General features: G+C 34.4%; 1 protein-coding gene across 2 annotated transcripts in view; it reads right to left on the bottom strand.

The window, feature by feature from the left end:
- Positions 1-8,454: 8,454 nt before the first annotated feature.
- Positions 8,455-18,776, bottom strand: part of LOC149779339 (uncharacterized) — a 76,213-nt gene continuing 65,891 nt past the window's right edge. For both annotated transcript variants that reach the window (XM_089939955.1, XM_089939956.1), the window contains exons 8-10: positions 17,103-17,178; positions 13,627-14,855; positions 8,455-8,741 (exon numbers count right to left, since the gene is read on the bottom strand). In XM_089939955.1, the coding sequence (XP_089796081.1) occupies positions 8,625-8,741; positions 13,627-14,855; positions 17,103-17,178 (1,422 nt within the window). In that variant the 3' untranslated portion in view covers positions 8,455-8,624. The remainder of the gene's footprint in view (positions 8,742-13,626; positions 14,856-17,102; positions 17,179-18,776) is intronic.

Genomic DNA, 18,776 nt, shown 5'->3' with positions numbered 1-18,776 from the left:
TTCAATACTATGCAACCTGGTTGTCTGAACTTAATGACAGAAGGTACAGGTAATTGTGGCCTTTTTTTCTATGTGGAGAGGAGAATGTTTTACATGGTACCAGTAATAAATAAAAAGTAGGTATCACAAGACCAAATTTTTTCTGGGAAGCTCACAGAAAAATGATATACTAGTGGCTCATATTAATGAAAAAAGAAATTCTAAAGGTAAAAAAAATATACAATTACTCAAATGCTTAACTTATCATTGAGTCAAGTTCATCAGTTCCATCAATGACATAAAAAGACACTATTCAAACTCAAGTTGTAAAGATGGCTAATCTGATAATACATTGGATGGGGGCAAAGAACTTGTACTACTATTCGGGTGGCTGAAGCAAACAACATGGAGAAAACGTGCATCTTCTTCACTGTGCCAGCTTTAGGGATTGAATAAACATGCGGACATGCAAACCAAGTCTGCTATTAATGCACTATCCAGGTCCCCTAATTTCACTCATAGACACATGACCGTTGAAGAAATTGGTCAAAGGTCAAGTTCAGTGAGTAATATTTGTTACAGGCAAGATGATTGCTTAAATAACATACATTTGTGAATAAGTCATAGACTGTAACTGTATAACAACAAAAACCGTGATCTGATCTGCTATCACATAATGGGATTTCTCCTAAGAAAGACCCAGATCTGCAGGCACATTATGCAATGGCATCTTGCTCTATATTGGATTTGACTTACATGCCAGTATATATATATATATATATATATATATATATATATATATATATATATACATACATACATATATACATATATATATATATATATATATATATATATATATATATATATATGGCACACAGAAACCTTTATCACACAGCATTAACATCTGAATTAATTTCATAAATATCACATCATAATGTCTATCACACTATGGCACAATAGTCACATAACATAACAATATTATAAAGTATTACAAAGTCTTGCATTTACAGGAAACATGAAACTCACTGAATATGAATCTAACTGGTATGCCTCTTGCAAACAGACCTTGATGTACACAGCAAAATGTCACTTGTATGTACACCACTTCTCGGGACGTTTCGATCGTAAAAGCAGTAGAGCACTGATTCCCAATGCCTAGGTCCTGACCCAAATTAGGCTTGCAAGCATGTTCTGGATGGTTGCAATGGTTTGACAAGATTTTGTTTTGGAATTGCATAACTTATCAAAATGTGGAAGCAGTGATGTGAGGCTCAAATAAATATATTTTTGGGGGTCACTGCCAAAAAGGTTGGAAGCCACCACAATAGAGTATTCTGGACATACAATTTATTCTGTATAAATTTACTGAAAAGGAAAATTAATTTTTACCCAGACAAAATCCATGGTAAGTCAGGTAATCAATGTTTTCACTCATATATTTAAGCTTGCTTTATAAATTTCATATCAAATGAGCACTGAAGTAGGCTCTTCCATATATCAAACCTCTAATCAACCTCACTATTTCAACCTAACTTTTGAGGTACCTAAATCAAGGAACTTGGATGCATAATTATGTATAATAATAAACTATAATTTATTTAATGTTTATATCTGTTAAAGTGTCAGAATAAGATAAATTGAAAACAGTATACAATAATGAAATTTGTCATCTTTGTGACACAGCTGTTCATTTAATGGTCAAATATGGACAGTAATCAAGTTACATCACTCTAATGGGCATGAGGGTAAAAGTGAAGGAAAGTGGAAACAAGTTAAAATGAAAAGCAGAAGTGCAATGATTCATCTGTGAAGCTCAAACAAATGGCTTTTAAAATGTAAAGCAGAAACAAAGAAAACCATTTGAAATAGTGACCTTAGCCATGACTTTGAAAATGGGACCCAATATGTATGTAGAATGCAAAGTTCTTCTAGTGACAATATATAAAATACCAACTTTCATCCATTATCTTAAAAACTTTTAAGCTATAGAGCAGATTTGAAAACCAGAGTGAAACTTAAAACAGTGACCTGTGATATTGAAGATAGTACAACCAGGATGTTAGGTGACACATTCCAGTGCATGTGTACAGACACCATGTTCCATCCCTTAATTTCAAAGGGCTCCAAAGTTGAAGAGTGGAAAGGAAACAGAGATGGAAAATTTTAAAATATTAAACCATTCCCTTGACTTTGACTTTGAAGAGAGGGCACCTAGTGTACCACTGATGCTGCATATCACATTTCATGCCTGAAAATCAATAATAATCAGATTCTCAAGATGGCTGTCATGGTGGCCATATTTGAGGTCATGTATGTGCCATTTCATTAAGGACCAGCTGGATATAGTTAGCTGTCTAGTGAAAACTCCAACTTTACATTTAGGAGGAGTAGCTATTACAAGATTTTCAAAATGGCTGCCATAATGGCCATATTGGTTTTAGCTCAGCACCATGTTTATTTAGGAGCAGTAAGACATCTTAAGAAGTTAATGAATACCTCATGCTGATATGACCATCGATTCACGAATAGAGATATCTCCGAATGGAAACATTTTAATTTAGGCCCAACTAGATATCACAAAAAGTCATTGGTTGAAAACTCCATGTCAATATGACATTTAATAAAGAAGGTACAGCTATAACAAGACTTTCAAGACAGCTTCCATGATGGCCATGTTTGAAGTCAGATCAGCACAATTTGCATTAGGATTAAGTAGAAATTATATTGTCTTCTAGTCAAAATCCCATGCATATAAGTTATATAACCATTAATTGATAAGGAGTACCAATAATGTGATTTTCAATATATATGTCTTAAGCAGCACCATTTTCATACATAACTAAAGTAAACATCATAAGAATTCTTCTTGTGAAAACCCAATGTAACTTTCAGTTTAGAAGGTATGACAATAACAAGATTTTCAAGATGGCTTCCATGGTGGCCATATTGGAAGTCACATTGACACCACTAGGATCAACAAGATGTAATTCCTCGAGTGAAACCCATGTTGATGTGACCATCCAATCAGGAGGTATGGCAATAACATGATTTTCAAGATGGCTTCCATGGTGACCATATTAGAAGTCACATTGGCACCATTTTCATTTAGAACCAACAAGATTAAGTCCTTGAAACCCATGTTGATGTGACTATATCAGGAGGTATGGCAATAACAAGATTTTTAAGTGGCTTCCATGGTGGTTATACAGATGTCTGAGTAGCATCATTTTCAGTTAGAAACAAACAACCTTGGAATGAATATGTGTCAAGTTTCATGGCAATCCTCCAGGTAGGTTAAGAGCAGCATTAGAAAACTCAGGCTTACAGATAGACAATAGGCCATTCAATAATGAACAGACAGTAGGCCATCCTGCAATGGACAGACAATAGGCCATCCCATAAACTCCTCTAGTCTATGACCATTAAAACTACAAATTGTATACTCACAAAAATATTTTGAACTACAGTCAATAAATGTACAGGAAAAGAAAAGAATTCCACATAATATTTGTCACAAACATTGCAAATAGAAAGATAGCTGAAAAACAAATTCTTAGTGATATCATGCAACATTTCTAGACCTTTGTTGTCTATGTTAATTGGGCATCTGCATTTACAATTAGTAGTGGGGTTTCTTTCATGTCAGGCCCATTATAATTGACATGAAATTATTTTCAAAGTGCAAATTTGTAAGACTTTCACAAAGTTTCAATTAAATCCAAAGATTTACTCAAACTCATTTAACACATTTTTATTCTGCCCATTCCCATCTCTAAGAACGACTCTGCAAGTATGTTTATCTTAAAGAAAAATATCAAGTACTGGGTATATAATAATATATAACAAACATAACAATACTGGATTTAATATCAACACAATATCATAAACGTGTATCATGAATATTATTCATTAGTATATATGACACAGAATGTCATTTACATGTCAAGCTAAAAGTAACTGTACAAACTACATGTACTTGTTTTTAAATTATGGTTGCAATATTGGTTGGTTTGAGAAAAGGTAATAACAGGCACAAAGAAAGATGGCACACAAGATTCACAAAACCTAAATAATTTCTGAATTATATTTTAGTCATTAAATTTACCAGTGGGAGTTTGGAGGGAAAAATAGAAGCTTATGTAAGTTGATCTTGTTTACAGAACAGTCAGAATAAAGTAATTCTTTGGAAACTAATGGACAGTTATGGCTGTTAGTGATTGGTGCCTTAAGAAGGGACCCTCTCACTACAAGCTGCTTGAAAATGCATGTTTGCAGTATGTTTGCATTCTGGAGCCATAACTCTTCTACATGAGGACGTGGAATGCTGGAAATCCAATTCATTCAATGTTTTATCAACATAATAATCCAAGATAATTTTGAAGTAAATTTTGAATGCCTAATGCCTAATGACATTATTGCCAAAAGTCCCTCTATGCTGATCCTGTGAATGCAATCACTCTTTGATTCATGCCATATAAGCCTTTTTCACATTTCTGAAAGAAACCTTGGGTGACATCAGATGGACTTGAACATTTGCACACCTGCATGGAAGCCATGATGGTATGTACCCAATAAATGTACACTGCTGTAACAACAAGCACACATGCCCTGCCTACATCAATATAAGACAGTAATTTAGTACTGCACCTGCGTGTCAGTTTTCCACTTTGGCCAATCATGTTTGCATTCTCTTATAAATTTAAAGTCAAAATGGCTTAAATACCTTTCAAAATTAATATACTCTGTACCTTGATGCTGAAAATGAATTTATACTTGTATTGGCACACTCAAAAGAAAAAATGTACAAGAGGCATAAATTTATAACGTGTATTCAAATAAAATACATGTTAAACAATTTCAGAATATATCTTATTTCATGGGGTGTAACGATGGCCACCAAAGGAGCATGCTTTCCATGAACACTTGTACTGGTACCTGAGTATACCTAGCTTCACCACTGTATTAAAATGGCATATTTTTAAAAATTATATTTATGTTGCATGATACTGCAATATGCGAAATTATTTATACAATATGCATTTGCATTAATACTCAAAACTGCTGTGAAATAAAGCTTTTAAAGATTCTCAGTTTAGATACATGTCAAAAGAATAGAATACATAAAAAGACAATTGTGCAATACACTTTCAGTAGCTAATTATATACTAAATTCAAGTTATACAATTAAAATATCCTTGCTTTTTTATATACTAAAAGTATCGCTTTAATGTGAAAATTAGAAGTTATGTTAGTAATGATATCAACAAAGAAACGTTATAAATACAATAAATATATCACAGGTGGGATAAAAGCCATTGTAAGACTTGAAACAATATTAGTTGAACACAAAATGTATACAAAAAACTGCTTAATGATATACAAGTAAAACATTTTTGAAAACCTAAAAACTAAAATAAGTATAAGAAAAGCGTGAGAAAGATTGGCATTTCAATTATGCATGAAAGATGGTTGTTTTGGACCTAAAGCTGGCTTAAAAGTTTGCACCTTTGATGTCCAATTATACTACGAGGTGGTTTTTGTTACTGTTGTAGTAAAGACATGTTGGTCATTGGCTTTTGTTTTTGTTGGCTTAATGCCATTTCTCAGCAAATTAGAGACTATACATGGTGGCCAGTATATCTGTTGCAGGAAGAACCAGGGAAAGACCACCAACCCAAGGGAAGATACTGTATACCCACACGGTCACGGGTTGTTACTGCTGTAGTAGAGGGGGGCCCAAAGTAGCCGAATGGTCTATAGTGCTCTCCATTGTGGATCACTGCCATCAGACCTCTGCGAAGGTTCGAGTCTCAGATTCAGCCAATGTGGGTATGTGAGAAAGCTTGCCAGTAGCTTCTTGTGGGTGGGTGGTACTTTCAAGGGTTTTCCAGAGTTCTTCCTCCACCATAAATACTGGCCGCCATGTGTAGCCTATCGTGTGCTGAAAAATGGCATTAAACCACACAATAACTGCTGTAGTAGAGACTAGTTTGTCAATGGTTGTTACTGCTGTAATGAAGACAAATAGGTCATATGCTGTTACTGTAGTAGTAGAAACAAACTGTTCATTGGTTGTTGCTGTTTTAGTAAATACAGGTCTTATGTTGCTATTGCTATAGTAAAAACAAGCTGATCCTTGGCTGTAACTGCTGTAGTAAACACAAGATGGTCCTTGACTGTAACTGCTGTACTAAAGACAAGCTGGTCACTGACTGTAACTGCTGTACTAAAGACAAGCTTATCCTTGGTTGTAACTGCTGTAGTAAAGACAAGCTGATCCTTGGCTGTAACTGCTGTAGTAAAGACAAGCTGATCCTTGGCTGTAACTGCTGTAGTAAAGACAAGCTGATCCTTGGCTTTAACTGTTATAGTAAAGACAAGCTGATCCTTGGCTTTAACTGCTATAGTAAAGACAAGCTGATCCTTGGCTTTAACTGCTATAGTAAAGACAAGATGATCCTTGGCTGTAACTGCTGTAGTAAAGACAAGCTGATCCTTGGCTTTAACTGCTATAGTAAAGACAAGCTGATCCTTGGCTGTAACTGCTGTAGTAAAGACAAGCTGATCCTTGGCTGTAACTGCTGTAGTAAAGACAAGCCGATCCTTGGCTTTCACTGCTATAGTAAAGACAGGCTGCTCCTTGGCTGTAACTGCTGTAGTAAAGACAAGCTGATCCTTGGCTGTAACTGCTGTAGTAAAAACAAGCTGATCCTTGGCTTTAACTGCTTAGTAAAGACAAATTAATTCTTGGTTGTAACAGCTGTAGTAAAGACAATTTGATTCTTGGATTTTACACCAAGGCTACAGACAAGGTTGATTTCTCAGAGAAGATACTCCCAGTCATCCTGTGATGATGTGATCATTATTTTAAGTTTGACCATGTCTATTCCAGTTATGTCAGTCACTGAAACATCTAATGGAACATGTGAAGGTTACTAATTAAATATAGGCTGTGATACAACTTCACTTCTGGTTGCTGCATACATGATTTTTATATGATGAATGGTCCGTGGTTGTTATTGTTTTATTCGTGACTGATAATTTAAATCAGACATGTAAAGATAACTATTGATTTATATACTTGTGTCCAAATCAGAGCCATCTAAAAAATGACTAGACCCCGATCTGCCATTGCATAATGTGCAGACAGATTGGGGTCTATGCAATAGGTTAGATGTTATCAGTAGAACAAACAAACAATATATGTTGTTCTGCATGTTGCATTCAGTTACTGATTATTTTGTACGTAATACAGGATTTCTGGTCCAATGGCTCCTTTTCTACAGTATGTAATACAGAATTTCTGGTCCAAGGGCTCCTTTTCTACAGCATGTAATACAGGATTTCTGGTCTAAGGGCTACTTTTCTACAGCATGTAATACAGGATTTCTGGTCCAAGGGCTACTTTTCTATAGCATGTAATACAGGATATCTGGTCCAAGGGCTACTTTTCTACAGCATGTAATACAGGATTTCTGGTCCTAGGGTTCCTTTTCTACAGCATGTAATACCAGGATATCTGGTCCAAAGGCTACTTTTCTACAGCATGTAATACAGGATATCTGGTCCAAAGGCTACTTTTCTATAGCATGTAATACAGGATATCTGATCCAAAGGCTACTTTTCTATAGCATGTAATACAGGATATCTGGTCCAAAGGCTACTTTTCTATAGCATGTAATACAGGATATCTGGTCCAATGGCTCCTTTTCTACAGCATGTAATACAGGATTTCTGGTCCAATGGCTCCTTTTCTACAGCATGTAATACAGAATTTCTGGTCCAAGGGCTCCTTTTCTACAGCATGTAATACAGGATTTCTAATCTAAGGGCTCCTTTTCTACAGCATGTAATACAGGATATCTGGTCCAAAGGCTACTTTTTTATAGCATGTAATACAGGATATCTGGTCCAAGGGCTACTTTTCGACAGCATGTAATACAGGATATCTGGTCTAAGGGCTACTTTTCTATAGCATGTAATAAAGGATATCTGATCCAAGGGCAACTTTTATATAGCATGTAATTATCTGGTCCAAGGGCTACTTTTCTATAGCATGTAATACAGGATATCTGGTCCAAGGGCTACTTTTCTACAGCATGTAATACAGGATTTCTGGTCATAGGGCTCCTTTTCTACAGCATGTAATACAGGATATCTGGTCCAAAGGCTACTTTTCTACAGCATGTAATACAGGATATCTGGTCCAAGGGCTACTTTTCTACAGCATGTAATACAGGATTTCTGGTCCTAGGCTCCTTTTCTATAGCATGTAATACAGGATATATGGTCCAAAGGCTACTTTTCTATAGCATGTAATACAGGATATCTGGTTAAAGAATTTCTTTTCTATAGTGTGTAATAAATGCTTTCTGGTCCACGAGCTCCTTCTGATCTTTAACTGACTCTTTAATTGTAACTGCTACCGTAAATACTCATTTATAAGTAAAGTACAACTGCAAAAATAACAGATCATGATCCATGTTGTTTATTCCACTGATTACTCCTAACAAAATGCATAGACCCAGATCTGCTAGCATATTATGCACCAGCAGATCTGTGTTTTTGAGGTTATTTCCAACTTATCACATGCAAGTATATATGGTACATACTCCAGCTGTCAGGTGATACGGCTACATAAATTAAAATGATCCTGAAGTATGGTAACTCCAGATAGGTAGTGGTTTACTCTGTAAGTTGTTCCCTTGGTTATCCTTTCCACCAATTATCAACATGTAAGGTGGATCATGTATTGAGCTCTGAAAGTATAAAATGAATTCAGTGGAGATGCGTGATAATTGTTTTTTCCATGCACAGGTATCATATCTTTCTCCACTACTGATGGACTGCTATCCTAGTTACTATCTAACACTGACAGATTTCAGACCAAGGAGTTTAACTGTGATGTCTATTTAAACCATGTATATGTGTCATAACTTTCCCTGCCAATGATAAGCCCAGCTTTCATAGTTACTATCTAACACTGACAGATTTCAGATGAAGGAGTTTAACTGATGTCTATTTAAACCATGTATATGTGTCATAACTTTTCCTGCCAATAATGAGCCCAGCCTTTGTAGTTACTATCTAACACTGACAGATTTCAGACCAAGGAGTTTAACTGTATGTCTATTTAAACCATGTATATGTGTCATCATTTTCCCTGTCAATGATGAGCCCAGCCTTTGTAGTTTAGGATTTATGTATGATCTTTTGAATTAAAAATATAATTTTATTTAAGTTATTTGAGACTATGACAGTTATATTTTTAATTCTTTAGTTTAATGGCTAGTACCATAGTAAAGTTCATGTATATACTTCATTGTAAGAGTTTCATTCATAACAAGGATGATTGCTAAGGTGAAATCAACAATTAGGTCAAGAATGTCATGTGCATATGAATGAGGGTCATGTAAATAAAGCATGTGATTCAAAGTGCAGTTGCCTTGTGGAGACTTCTCACATGCACTCTAGCATTTGATTGGTTCAGTCAGATTTGAAGGTCAGAACAAGACTGTAAGTGATAACCAAGCTATTGCAAAGAGAATAATACAATTTAGATATTTAAGGAAACTGTGAATCAGAAAACATAAATCGGCACTATATCATGACCTATGCACCACATATTTTATTCTTGTTCAGTTAGTGTTTGTAAGAGTTGTTCTGAGGAAAACTCTGTGTGTGTATGTGATTTGGATTTTTAATGTAGCTTTAAAAAAAAATTCAAGTTATATTGCTATGATGTCTGCATTGTAAAAGTTTACAGTGATGTCTAGAACTAGGGCATCATGCCGCAGACATGTAGCATCATGTTCCACCGAGTCACATTATCCTGACTAAAGACCAACAAGTCCTACCACTAACCCCTAAATGCTGAGTGCCAAGTGAGGTAGCTGCTGGTACCATTTTTATAAGTCTTTGGTATTACACAGCCGGGGTTTGAATCCATGACCTTCCAAATCTGAGGCAGATGCTCTAACCACTTGACCACCAGAGTGGTCCCAAGGAAAATAGTGATTCATAATTATATGTTCACTGGATGTTGCAGAGTGGATAAATCTTTGATTTAAACAGTCAGTTCCTTGGAATCATGTGATTACATTAAAGGACCTGAATATTGAATTGATTCAATCAGATTATGTGAAACTTTCAAGGACTTCAGTGATATTTTTGGTTCATGAGATTACATTGAAGATAAAAATTTGGATTAATAATTCTGTTAAATTTATCATGGTAACACATAAGCACTTTAGAACCTTCATTTAGAATACCTTGGAACAGTCTCTGGATTAGTGAGAAATTGATAATACAATTAGGTTTATTAGGATTACACTCTAGGAATTCATATACTGTATACATTTTTAATTCTTTCACTTTGTTTGATTTTATATTTTATTTTAAATAAGTTTATATTCTGAAAACTCGAAGGCTTGTTTGGGTTTTACCTAATCTTGTTACGTAACTTCAAGCCCCTGGAAGAAACAACTATCTAACAGAAACCAATTTTACAGCAAGGATTTGTTGTAATATCTATTTAAACCACGTACATGTGTAATACCTTCCTCTGCTGATGATGAGCTCTGCCTTCCCAGTTACTATCCAACACTAATGGATTTCGCAACAACTGTGACGTCTATATTAACCATGTGCATGTGTCATATCTTTCTAATGACAAGCCTGTGTTCCTAGTGACAATCCAACACTAATGGATTTCACAGCAAGGATTTGTACTGTGATATCTACTAAAATCATAAATTTGTGTTATATATTTCCCCTCTAATGACAAGCCCTGCTTTCCTAGTAAGATATTCTAAATCACAAAATGTTTGAGAGTTTAGTAAACGAGATAATTTTAAACAAAACTGCATAAAATTCTGTGATTAAAATATCTATGACATGAATGTCAACGTCTACCCAGATGTCCATTTTTAAAAATTTGTAATTGGTGTTGCCACACAGGAATGGCCACACTCACCAAATAACAGGAATGGTATTATAATGAAGAACCTTATAGCGAGTATCAAATTTGAACACTGTTCCTACATGATAGAGACAAAGGGAGAACATACTTTGAATGGGCTTATAAATAAGCAAATACACCTGTAATGGCTTCTCTCTGGTACATAGTCATACTTTCAATGTTAAACTTACAGTGTCCTTTTGAAATCAATTGCATACACAATTTTATACCAATAAACAATGCACCACTGTTACACCCTATTGGTTAGTTGGCATTACATACTAAGGGAGGCAACTCATTAAATCCATTAGATGTGGATAGGACAAAGCACTAAAATATCTCCTCAATCCACCAAGGTGTAGATAGGGTTAGCATATAAGAATCTTAGCTAGTGAAGATGTATATTGATAGACTTGTATAAACTGTCCCTAGTCAGTTGCAAATTATATTTCTATTTAAAATCTTTAGCTTAATTAGATCAGAGAAGAAGACTGTATACCACATGATGCCACAACTATGATGCTGATTTGATCTATTTCAGATTTTGTATGAGGTAGTTTGATCATCAAACATATTTCAAGACCAGGAAGTTAAACTACACGTTTGGTTAACTGATGTTGTACCTATGGTGTTTATTCATTTCAAGAGGGCTAAGTCAAGTCAATTTCTTTAAAATCATACCCCTTTTTTCTTTTTGAAAAACCAAGACAATGTTTAGAAATGAATTTGAAGTCAGAAAGGTGTAGTTTGCCATAACATTTACAATTTAAATCAATGGAAATTGATGATTCTTGAAAACATGTTACTATGTAAACTTCTTGGTACAAGACAGGATGCAATTTATTTCAAGCTATATATATTTTCACAACATCCAGTCAAGTTATTAGTACAAAAATGTTTTACTTCATAGTTTCCTCTTTTTTAATATTATCTGCTTTTAATTTTAGCACTGAAAGAGTTGCAAGTTATATTTTTCTCCTATCCACCATACTGGGGACCAGTTGAACCACACAGGTCTTGAAAGTCAGTTTTTTTGATAATGTCACTCTAGTCTAGCTAGAGTGAGTTTGATTACATTCTAGTGTATCTAGAGTGAGTTTGATTGCATTCTATCCAGAGTGAGTTTGACCACATGCTAGTCTATCTGGAGTGAGTTTGATTACACTCTAGTCTATCTACAGTCAGTTTGATTTTACACTCTAGTCTGTCTAGAGTTTGATTACACTCTAGTCTATCGAGAGTGAGTTTGATTACATTCTAGTGTATCTTGAGTGAGTTTGATTGTACTCTATCCAGAGTGAGTTTGATCACATGCTAGTCTATCCACACTGAGTTTGATTACACTCTAGTCCAGTGGTTCCCAAACTGTTTTGGGCCATTGCCCCCCTGGTTATTCTCAGTACAATTTTTACCCCATACAAAGCATTATTCAGCATTAGTGCCTGCCTCGGTAATCCCACCGGCCCAAGGGTGTGGTACCGCCCACACTGGGAACCACTTCTCTATTCTATCTATAATGAGTTTCATTACACTCTAGTCTATCTAGAGTAAGTTTGATTACACTCTAGTCTATCAAGAGTCAGTTTGATTACACTCTGGTCTATCTAGAATCAGTTTGATTACACTCTAGTCCAACCATAGACTCTATGGTTAAACAACTGGACTCACTGTGTTTGTTTTGTATATTTAATTTACATTTTTTTCAGTTAGTACTTTTTTTTTTTAAAAAATTTCCATTTTTGGGCTGAATTTTATTTCTTCAAATTATTGAATTCAAGTAATTATTTTCTCTGGAAATACAAAAGTGCTCTGATCAAATTCATGGACAGAGACAGTCACTGGAATTTATAGTGAATTCAAACCTGGAATTATGTTACTGTGATTCAGCAAAAGGCTGTTGACACATCAGCACTCAGAACCTAACACAGACACATCATCACCTTCAGTTTTTGGATTTATTTTGGAGTTTTACTGAATTTTATTCAGGCCTTTAAATTATCAGGACCTGTGTCTGTAATTCTTGGATTACTTTGGGATTTAATTCGCAATACCATAAGTTCTTTTTACTCATTTTCACTTTGTATTCTAAGGAAATAAATTATTTTTTTAAATTTTACTAAGCTTGTTGCATTTCACTCTTTTCTGTTACTTATTTTAAGAGCATAGACTTGTAGCAGTTAACATCTGCAATATTTCATACAAACAAAATTCATTCCACTATGACACCACAATAGGTAAGCCTGTAATTTAGACAGAGTCTGGCCCCTCAATTATAAACTTTATTCAACATTTCAAGTAACAAAATATTATTCCAGACCTGCACATATTTAAAATGGAGCCTTTCAATTAGTCCAAATATTTTCAAGTAAGACTGGAGCAAAGTTTTATGATGGATAAGTTGGAATGAATCTGTCAAAAAACTGTATGTGGAAAAACTGTGTTCATTTCATCACATGATCAAATTGTGTTAACTTCTAAAGAAATTTATGGCATGAAAGGAATGATTTCCATCATGACCTTAAAAGAAAAATATCATTTAAGTCATTTCATAAATTTCATCTGAAATGAGCATTCATCTAAAATCCCCCGTTTAAAGAAGAGTGCACATTCACTACAAAATAGAGCTACGGTGGCCGAATTTTATAATAATATTTTGAAGGAAAATACAAGCAATCAAAACCTACCTGTGTGGTCATGTTCTTCACTGACTTGGTTTGAATGCATGAAGTGAACCCTTTGCCATTTATACCATCTGAAGTGGTAGGTATATTATAAAACTCAGTCTCCTGCTCCATATAACCACTCACATTGAATCTTTTGGTTTCCATATCTTTCTGAGATTCTGGTGATAATGCTTCCCAGCTATGTGATCTCTTTTCTTCCATAAGGGGACTCTCAAGCCAAATCCCCTTCATAGTTAGTTCCCTTGACTCTGACTCGTGCAAGTCACTGTCTCCCTTTTTCAAATCGTTTAATTCAGTGACATGAATTTCATCCTCAATATCATCCTCATTATGCACTGTGTTAGAATTTTCAAAAAAATTCTGAAAAGTAGATCTTGATCCAGGAAATGGCACTTCAATTTTTTGAGGAAAACAGTCACAAAGTTCAAGGTCTTCAAGTACAAGATCATGGTCAAGTTTGGATCTTTTGCCATGCTGTGGATGATAGTCTGAGTTCAGAGATGAATAACTGTTATTAAAGACTAAACGTGAACCAGCAGGAGTGGTTTCCCTTGACATGCCATTTGTGACTTCCTGTAATGAAGAGCGCCTTGGTGAAAGATATCTGTCAGCTTGAAACTGCTTGGCATGCCTTCTTCTCTGAGGTCGACTTGTATCCAGGCGGTTATCTGAGTCCGTAGAAACTGATCTTGGTTGACAAGAACTGTACATCAATTCTTCCATGCTGCTAGAAACTCCTGCATTATCAATACCATCTCCTGAGCTTGAACTGTACTGTCTGTTTGGAGTGTGTTTGAAATGTCCTTTACCAGCCTCAAGAAGTGGTGATTTATCTTTTACCTCTTTAGAATTAGCTGTTAAAACTCTAGAATTTTCCCTTTCAATTTTCTCAAGATTTAGTACCTGAGGTGGTGACAATGTTCCTGTGTGGGTTGCCACCTCTATGGTTCCTTCCACCTGGTTCAAACTGTCTTGGTGACAGTCACCAGTATGAAAATGATCTGGATGGAATGACAACCGAGTACCAGTCTCTTTTACCTTTCCTGAGTCTGGACTGGTTTTAGGTCTCTCGATTTTCAACTGCTTCATTTTCTTCTGTAAATGAGGCAGAGAACCAACCTTTAAAATTCTGTCTGAATCTGAGGAGGCCATGACACCCACACTACAGTGGAAATTCCTTGGCAAAGGTAGATTTTCATTACAATGGATCTGTCTCCATATTAAGGTTTCTGAAAATTAATAACTTGCATGAATTTTGAATACCAGAGCTGTTTTTAACCTGCCACATGATAATAATAATAATAATAATAATAATAATAATGAGGACTTTGTATAGCGCCTAATCTTTTGAAGCTCTAAGTGCTTTACAGCATTAGACAACACCTATAAGATAAAAAAACATATAATAATATGACTACAAAAACAAACATCATGATGTTAAAATTTCTACGTCATTTGCTTTATGCAGTCTTATTTTAAGACTCTGTTAACTGAACATGATAAATAATATCTCCTGAGACATGACAGTTCAGTAAAGTAAAAAATAGCCATCAATAATCAAGTAAAAAAAAACCATCAATAATCAAGTAAAAAATAACCATCAATAATCAATTAAAAAATAACCATCAATAATCAGGTAAAAAAATAACCATCAATAATCAAGTAAAAAAATAACCAATAATCAAGTAAAAAATAACCATCAATAATCAAGTAAAAAAAAAATAACCATCAATAATCAAGTAAAAAATAACCATCAATAATCACATTAGCATCTGTGAAATTTCAATATTCTCAAGTCAAACTAACCAATGCAATTCAATATTCCAAGTCTCTGAGTGAATGTAAATTACTGTATTTCTACTAACTTTAATTAAAAAAGAATCTACTACTGTATAAATCACATTTTTTTGTACACAAGGAATTCTATGCATTAATAACTTTTTATTAATTTATATTTTCAGAAATTGGGCTTCACTTTTGTTAATTTTGCGTTTTGGAAACACCAACTGTTTACTGTATTTTCTCAATATTTCTGGGTGACAAGATTTTTTTGTTGTTGTCCAAAAACATATCAAACACTTCATTTAGTGTCCAAAAAACAAACAGGAAGAAAACTTGCCCATCCCCCCACCCCCAATTTTCTTTTAGCTACCCATGAAGAAAAAAAGGACATTTTATATATTCACATGTTGGGCAATGACTGAAAAACAGGCACTACTTGCCTGTTGTTTGTATCTGATATATAGCCATCATCCAGAAAACACATATATCTGAGTCATGACATATGTGCATTCAAGCAGAACAACCATTTCAATATACCAGTCTCTGCTATGCATATATCAATTAGGAAAATCTATGCTACAAATGCACTCAAATTTCACTACTGTGTGCACAATATAAAAAAAAAATAATACTGTATATACTCATGTATAAGTCAAGTCAAACTGCAAACAAACTGTCATAGTATAATGCAACTAAAGATCTGGATCTGTGTTGTCTGTTCTACTGATTGCTCTGAACAAACTGCACACTTTCTGTTGCATCATGTGACAGTAAATATGGGTATGTGCAGTTTGTAGCTGGACTCAAGTTATAAGCAAGTATATATGGTAAGAAATAAAATAAGATTTCCAAATAAATTATGATTCTAAAATATAGGAAAATGCATGCATTATTGGTATCAAGAGTATAAATACAAGTAAGACAGAAAGTCACAGCAACAACAATAAGATGCTTTGGGTAATGTTTTGTATGCAGACTTGGGTAGGTTAAATACCACAAGCAGCTGGAGGCACATAATCAATGCAGTGTTTGATTGATATGTTATGATTGTGAAATTAACTCAGTAATGTCACTCTTCTTTTGTTTGTTTTTTCATTTTGTTTGTTAAGAAAATATTAGGTGGATGAGCCACACGACAAAATCTACCCATAATCCACTGTACAAAATACTGCTAACAAGGATATTTTCTTTTGCTTTGTTCCAAGATGTCCTAGATTTTACCAACCTATATCCACTCTTAAATGTACTGTCTTCATTATAATAGGGGATTGTGAGTTCTAGTTACAACAGAGATACCGTACTGTAATGAATTTTCTTTAATCAAAACCGTGACTGTCACACCCAATTGAAAAAGATTTTTACGAAAATATGGTACATCTAAATTTCCACCAAGTTACTTCCTTGAAACTACTAACTACAAAAATTTTGAAAATAAAGAGAAATTTACCCATTTACTTTACATCTCTCATGGGATTTATTGCTGCATAGACTAGCATGGAGTCTTAAGTATGCATTTAAAACTTTACTTTGTAATTACTGATTGAAGGAGATTTTCACTATTAGGCACATGTTGTATACATAAGATCAATTATAAATTTTTCTACTTGCATATGCAAATAAATTCAAAGACATCTTTTGCAAAGAGAACTTCATGCAAAATATAAGTAATTAACTGCAATAAAAAAACTGCTTACTGAGACATAATGTCCACAATGTATTAACCATCTCTCTGTTACTCTCTCCTCCAAAGATCAACATCTGATCACCAAGCTAAAAAAAAAGAGAACAATAAACTTCCATGTAGTTGTATGGTATATTAAGATTGATCTACAACTGAACTATTATAACAGATATCAGTGCAAACTAAACATCTCTGCATAGGGTTGTATGAATATTCTTTAAATCAGCACAGTGCAAAGTTAGCATTTAATGTAAGAAACATGCTTTACATGTGGCTTACAAAAATTCTGCACAGAGTTGATAAGTAATGATCTTGCGTATCAAGTTTTGGTGGTTAACTTGTGAGGGTCGTCTAAAGAACACTCTGAGTCATGGGACCCTAACACTATTTCAAATCAGCAGGCGTCTTTTATATAAAGGTTGCCAAGTGATCATAAATATAAGAAAAGGTACTTATAGTGCCCTTTCTGAGCAGGTGTGCTTTATATTAAGGTGCCCAGTAAGGCAGGTTCCCTTGTATTTAGCATAGAATCCATACACTTTGAAATTATTTCTTTATACAAATTTGTTGGCTAATTTTATATATTCAACAGTTTAATTTGAAGTTTATCACCAAATCTGCATGGGTATCAATGAAAGTAATTAGATTTAAATATTACTTTACTGAACTCTAGAGAAAATGTTAGTATACTATACTATCAACATACCATATATATCCAATGATAATCCCATGCTTGATAATAATTATGTGCTACCCTGACTGCTACAAAATTCTAGCAAATTAAAGTCATCCTTGACCATAAGCCCACTCAAGTAGGTTTAGATAAATTTATTATACTGGTCACCAGGCTTTACCAAGAGAAAATACTGTACTTGAAAAGTTTAAATGTAGTGACCCATGTAACTGCATAGAAACTTTGAATTTTAACAAAGGCTCCAAAAAGGAGTGTTTCAGCAAGGTTTGAGAAAAAAGGGGCCAGTTGGATCTCTTTATTTGAAGAAGTGGACCAATGGTGTGATCATAAGGGGCCAAACACATAATAAAATAAGATATTAAGTCTATTTTACATGATATTTTCATGAAAATACAAATAAATTTACTTTAAGATTCTTTTCCTTGATGCCTCTGACCATACTCTAACAGTGCAAAAGAAGTTGAAAGTCTACAATCTGATGCCTTTCTAACATTAAAGTCATCCATCTTTGTGATGCTTTAGCTTTCAAGCAACTTCTTAAGGGTATGAAATTGTTTTCCTTCACTGGTACACTATTTTGGAAACCAATTCTTCATCAGCAGTTTCAGCTTTTGTTTGACTATGGATCAGCTTTTGTGAGTTTTACCATCATGCTAAATGGAGTCATCATATCTGCAGTCATTTTGTGAGTTTTACCAGCATGCTAAATGGAGTCATCATATCTGCAGTCATTTTGACCACTTTCATTATCTAAGCAAAATTATTAGACTGGATTCAAGAAATAAGAGACCCATTCTTCCATAGCTACCTCTTATCAAAACCTTTCAAAACTGAATAATGATGCTACTGGAAGATCATATCATGTGACTGGAAGTACGAGTTTACAAAAATTGTGATATTAAACAGCTTTCTTCCAGTCAAAATTTGAACAGAACAGGAGTGGAAATTACCACAATTTATGAATTTAATATATATTTTTACCAAGACAATTAG

Source organism: Sinohyriopsis cumingii, chromosome 17 (assembly GCF_028554795.1).
Source record: "Sinohyriopsis cumingii isolate HCF-2022 chromosome 17, ASM2855479v2, whole genome shotgun sequence".
NCBI lineage: Eukaryota > Metazoa > Mollusca > Bivalvia > Unionida > Unionidae > Sinohyriopsis > Sinohyriopsis cumingii.
Note: the sequence above shows the minus strand (reverse complement) of the source record. Positions and strands in the feature narration are given on the sequence as shown.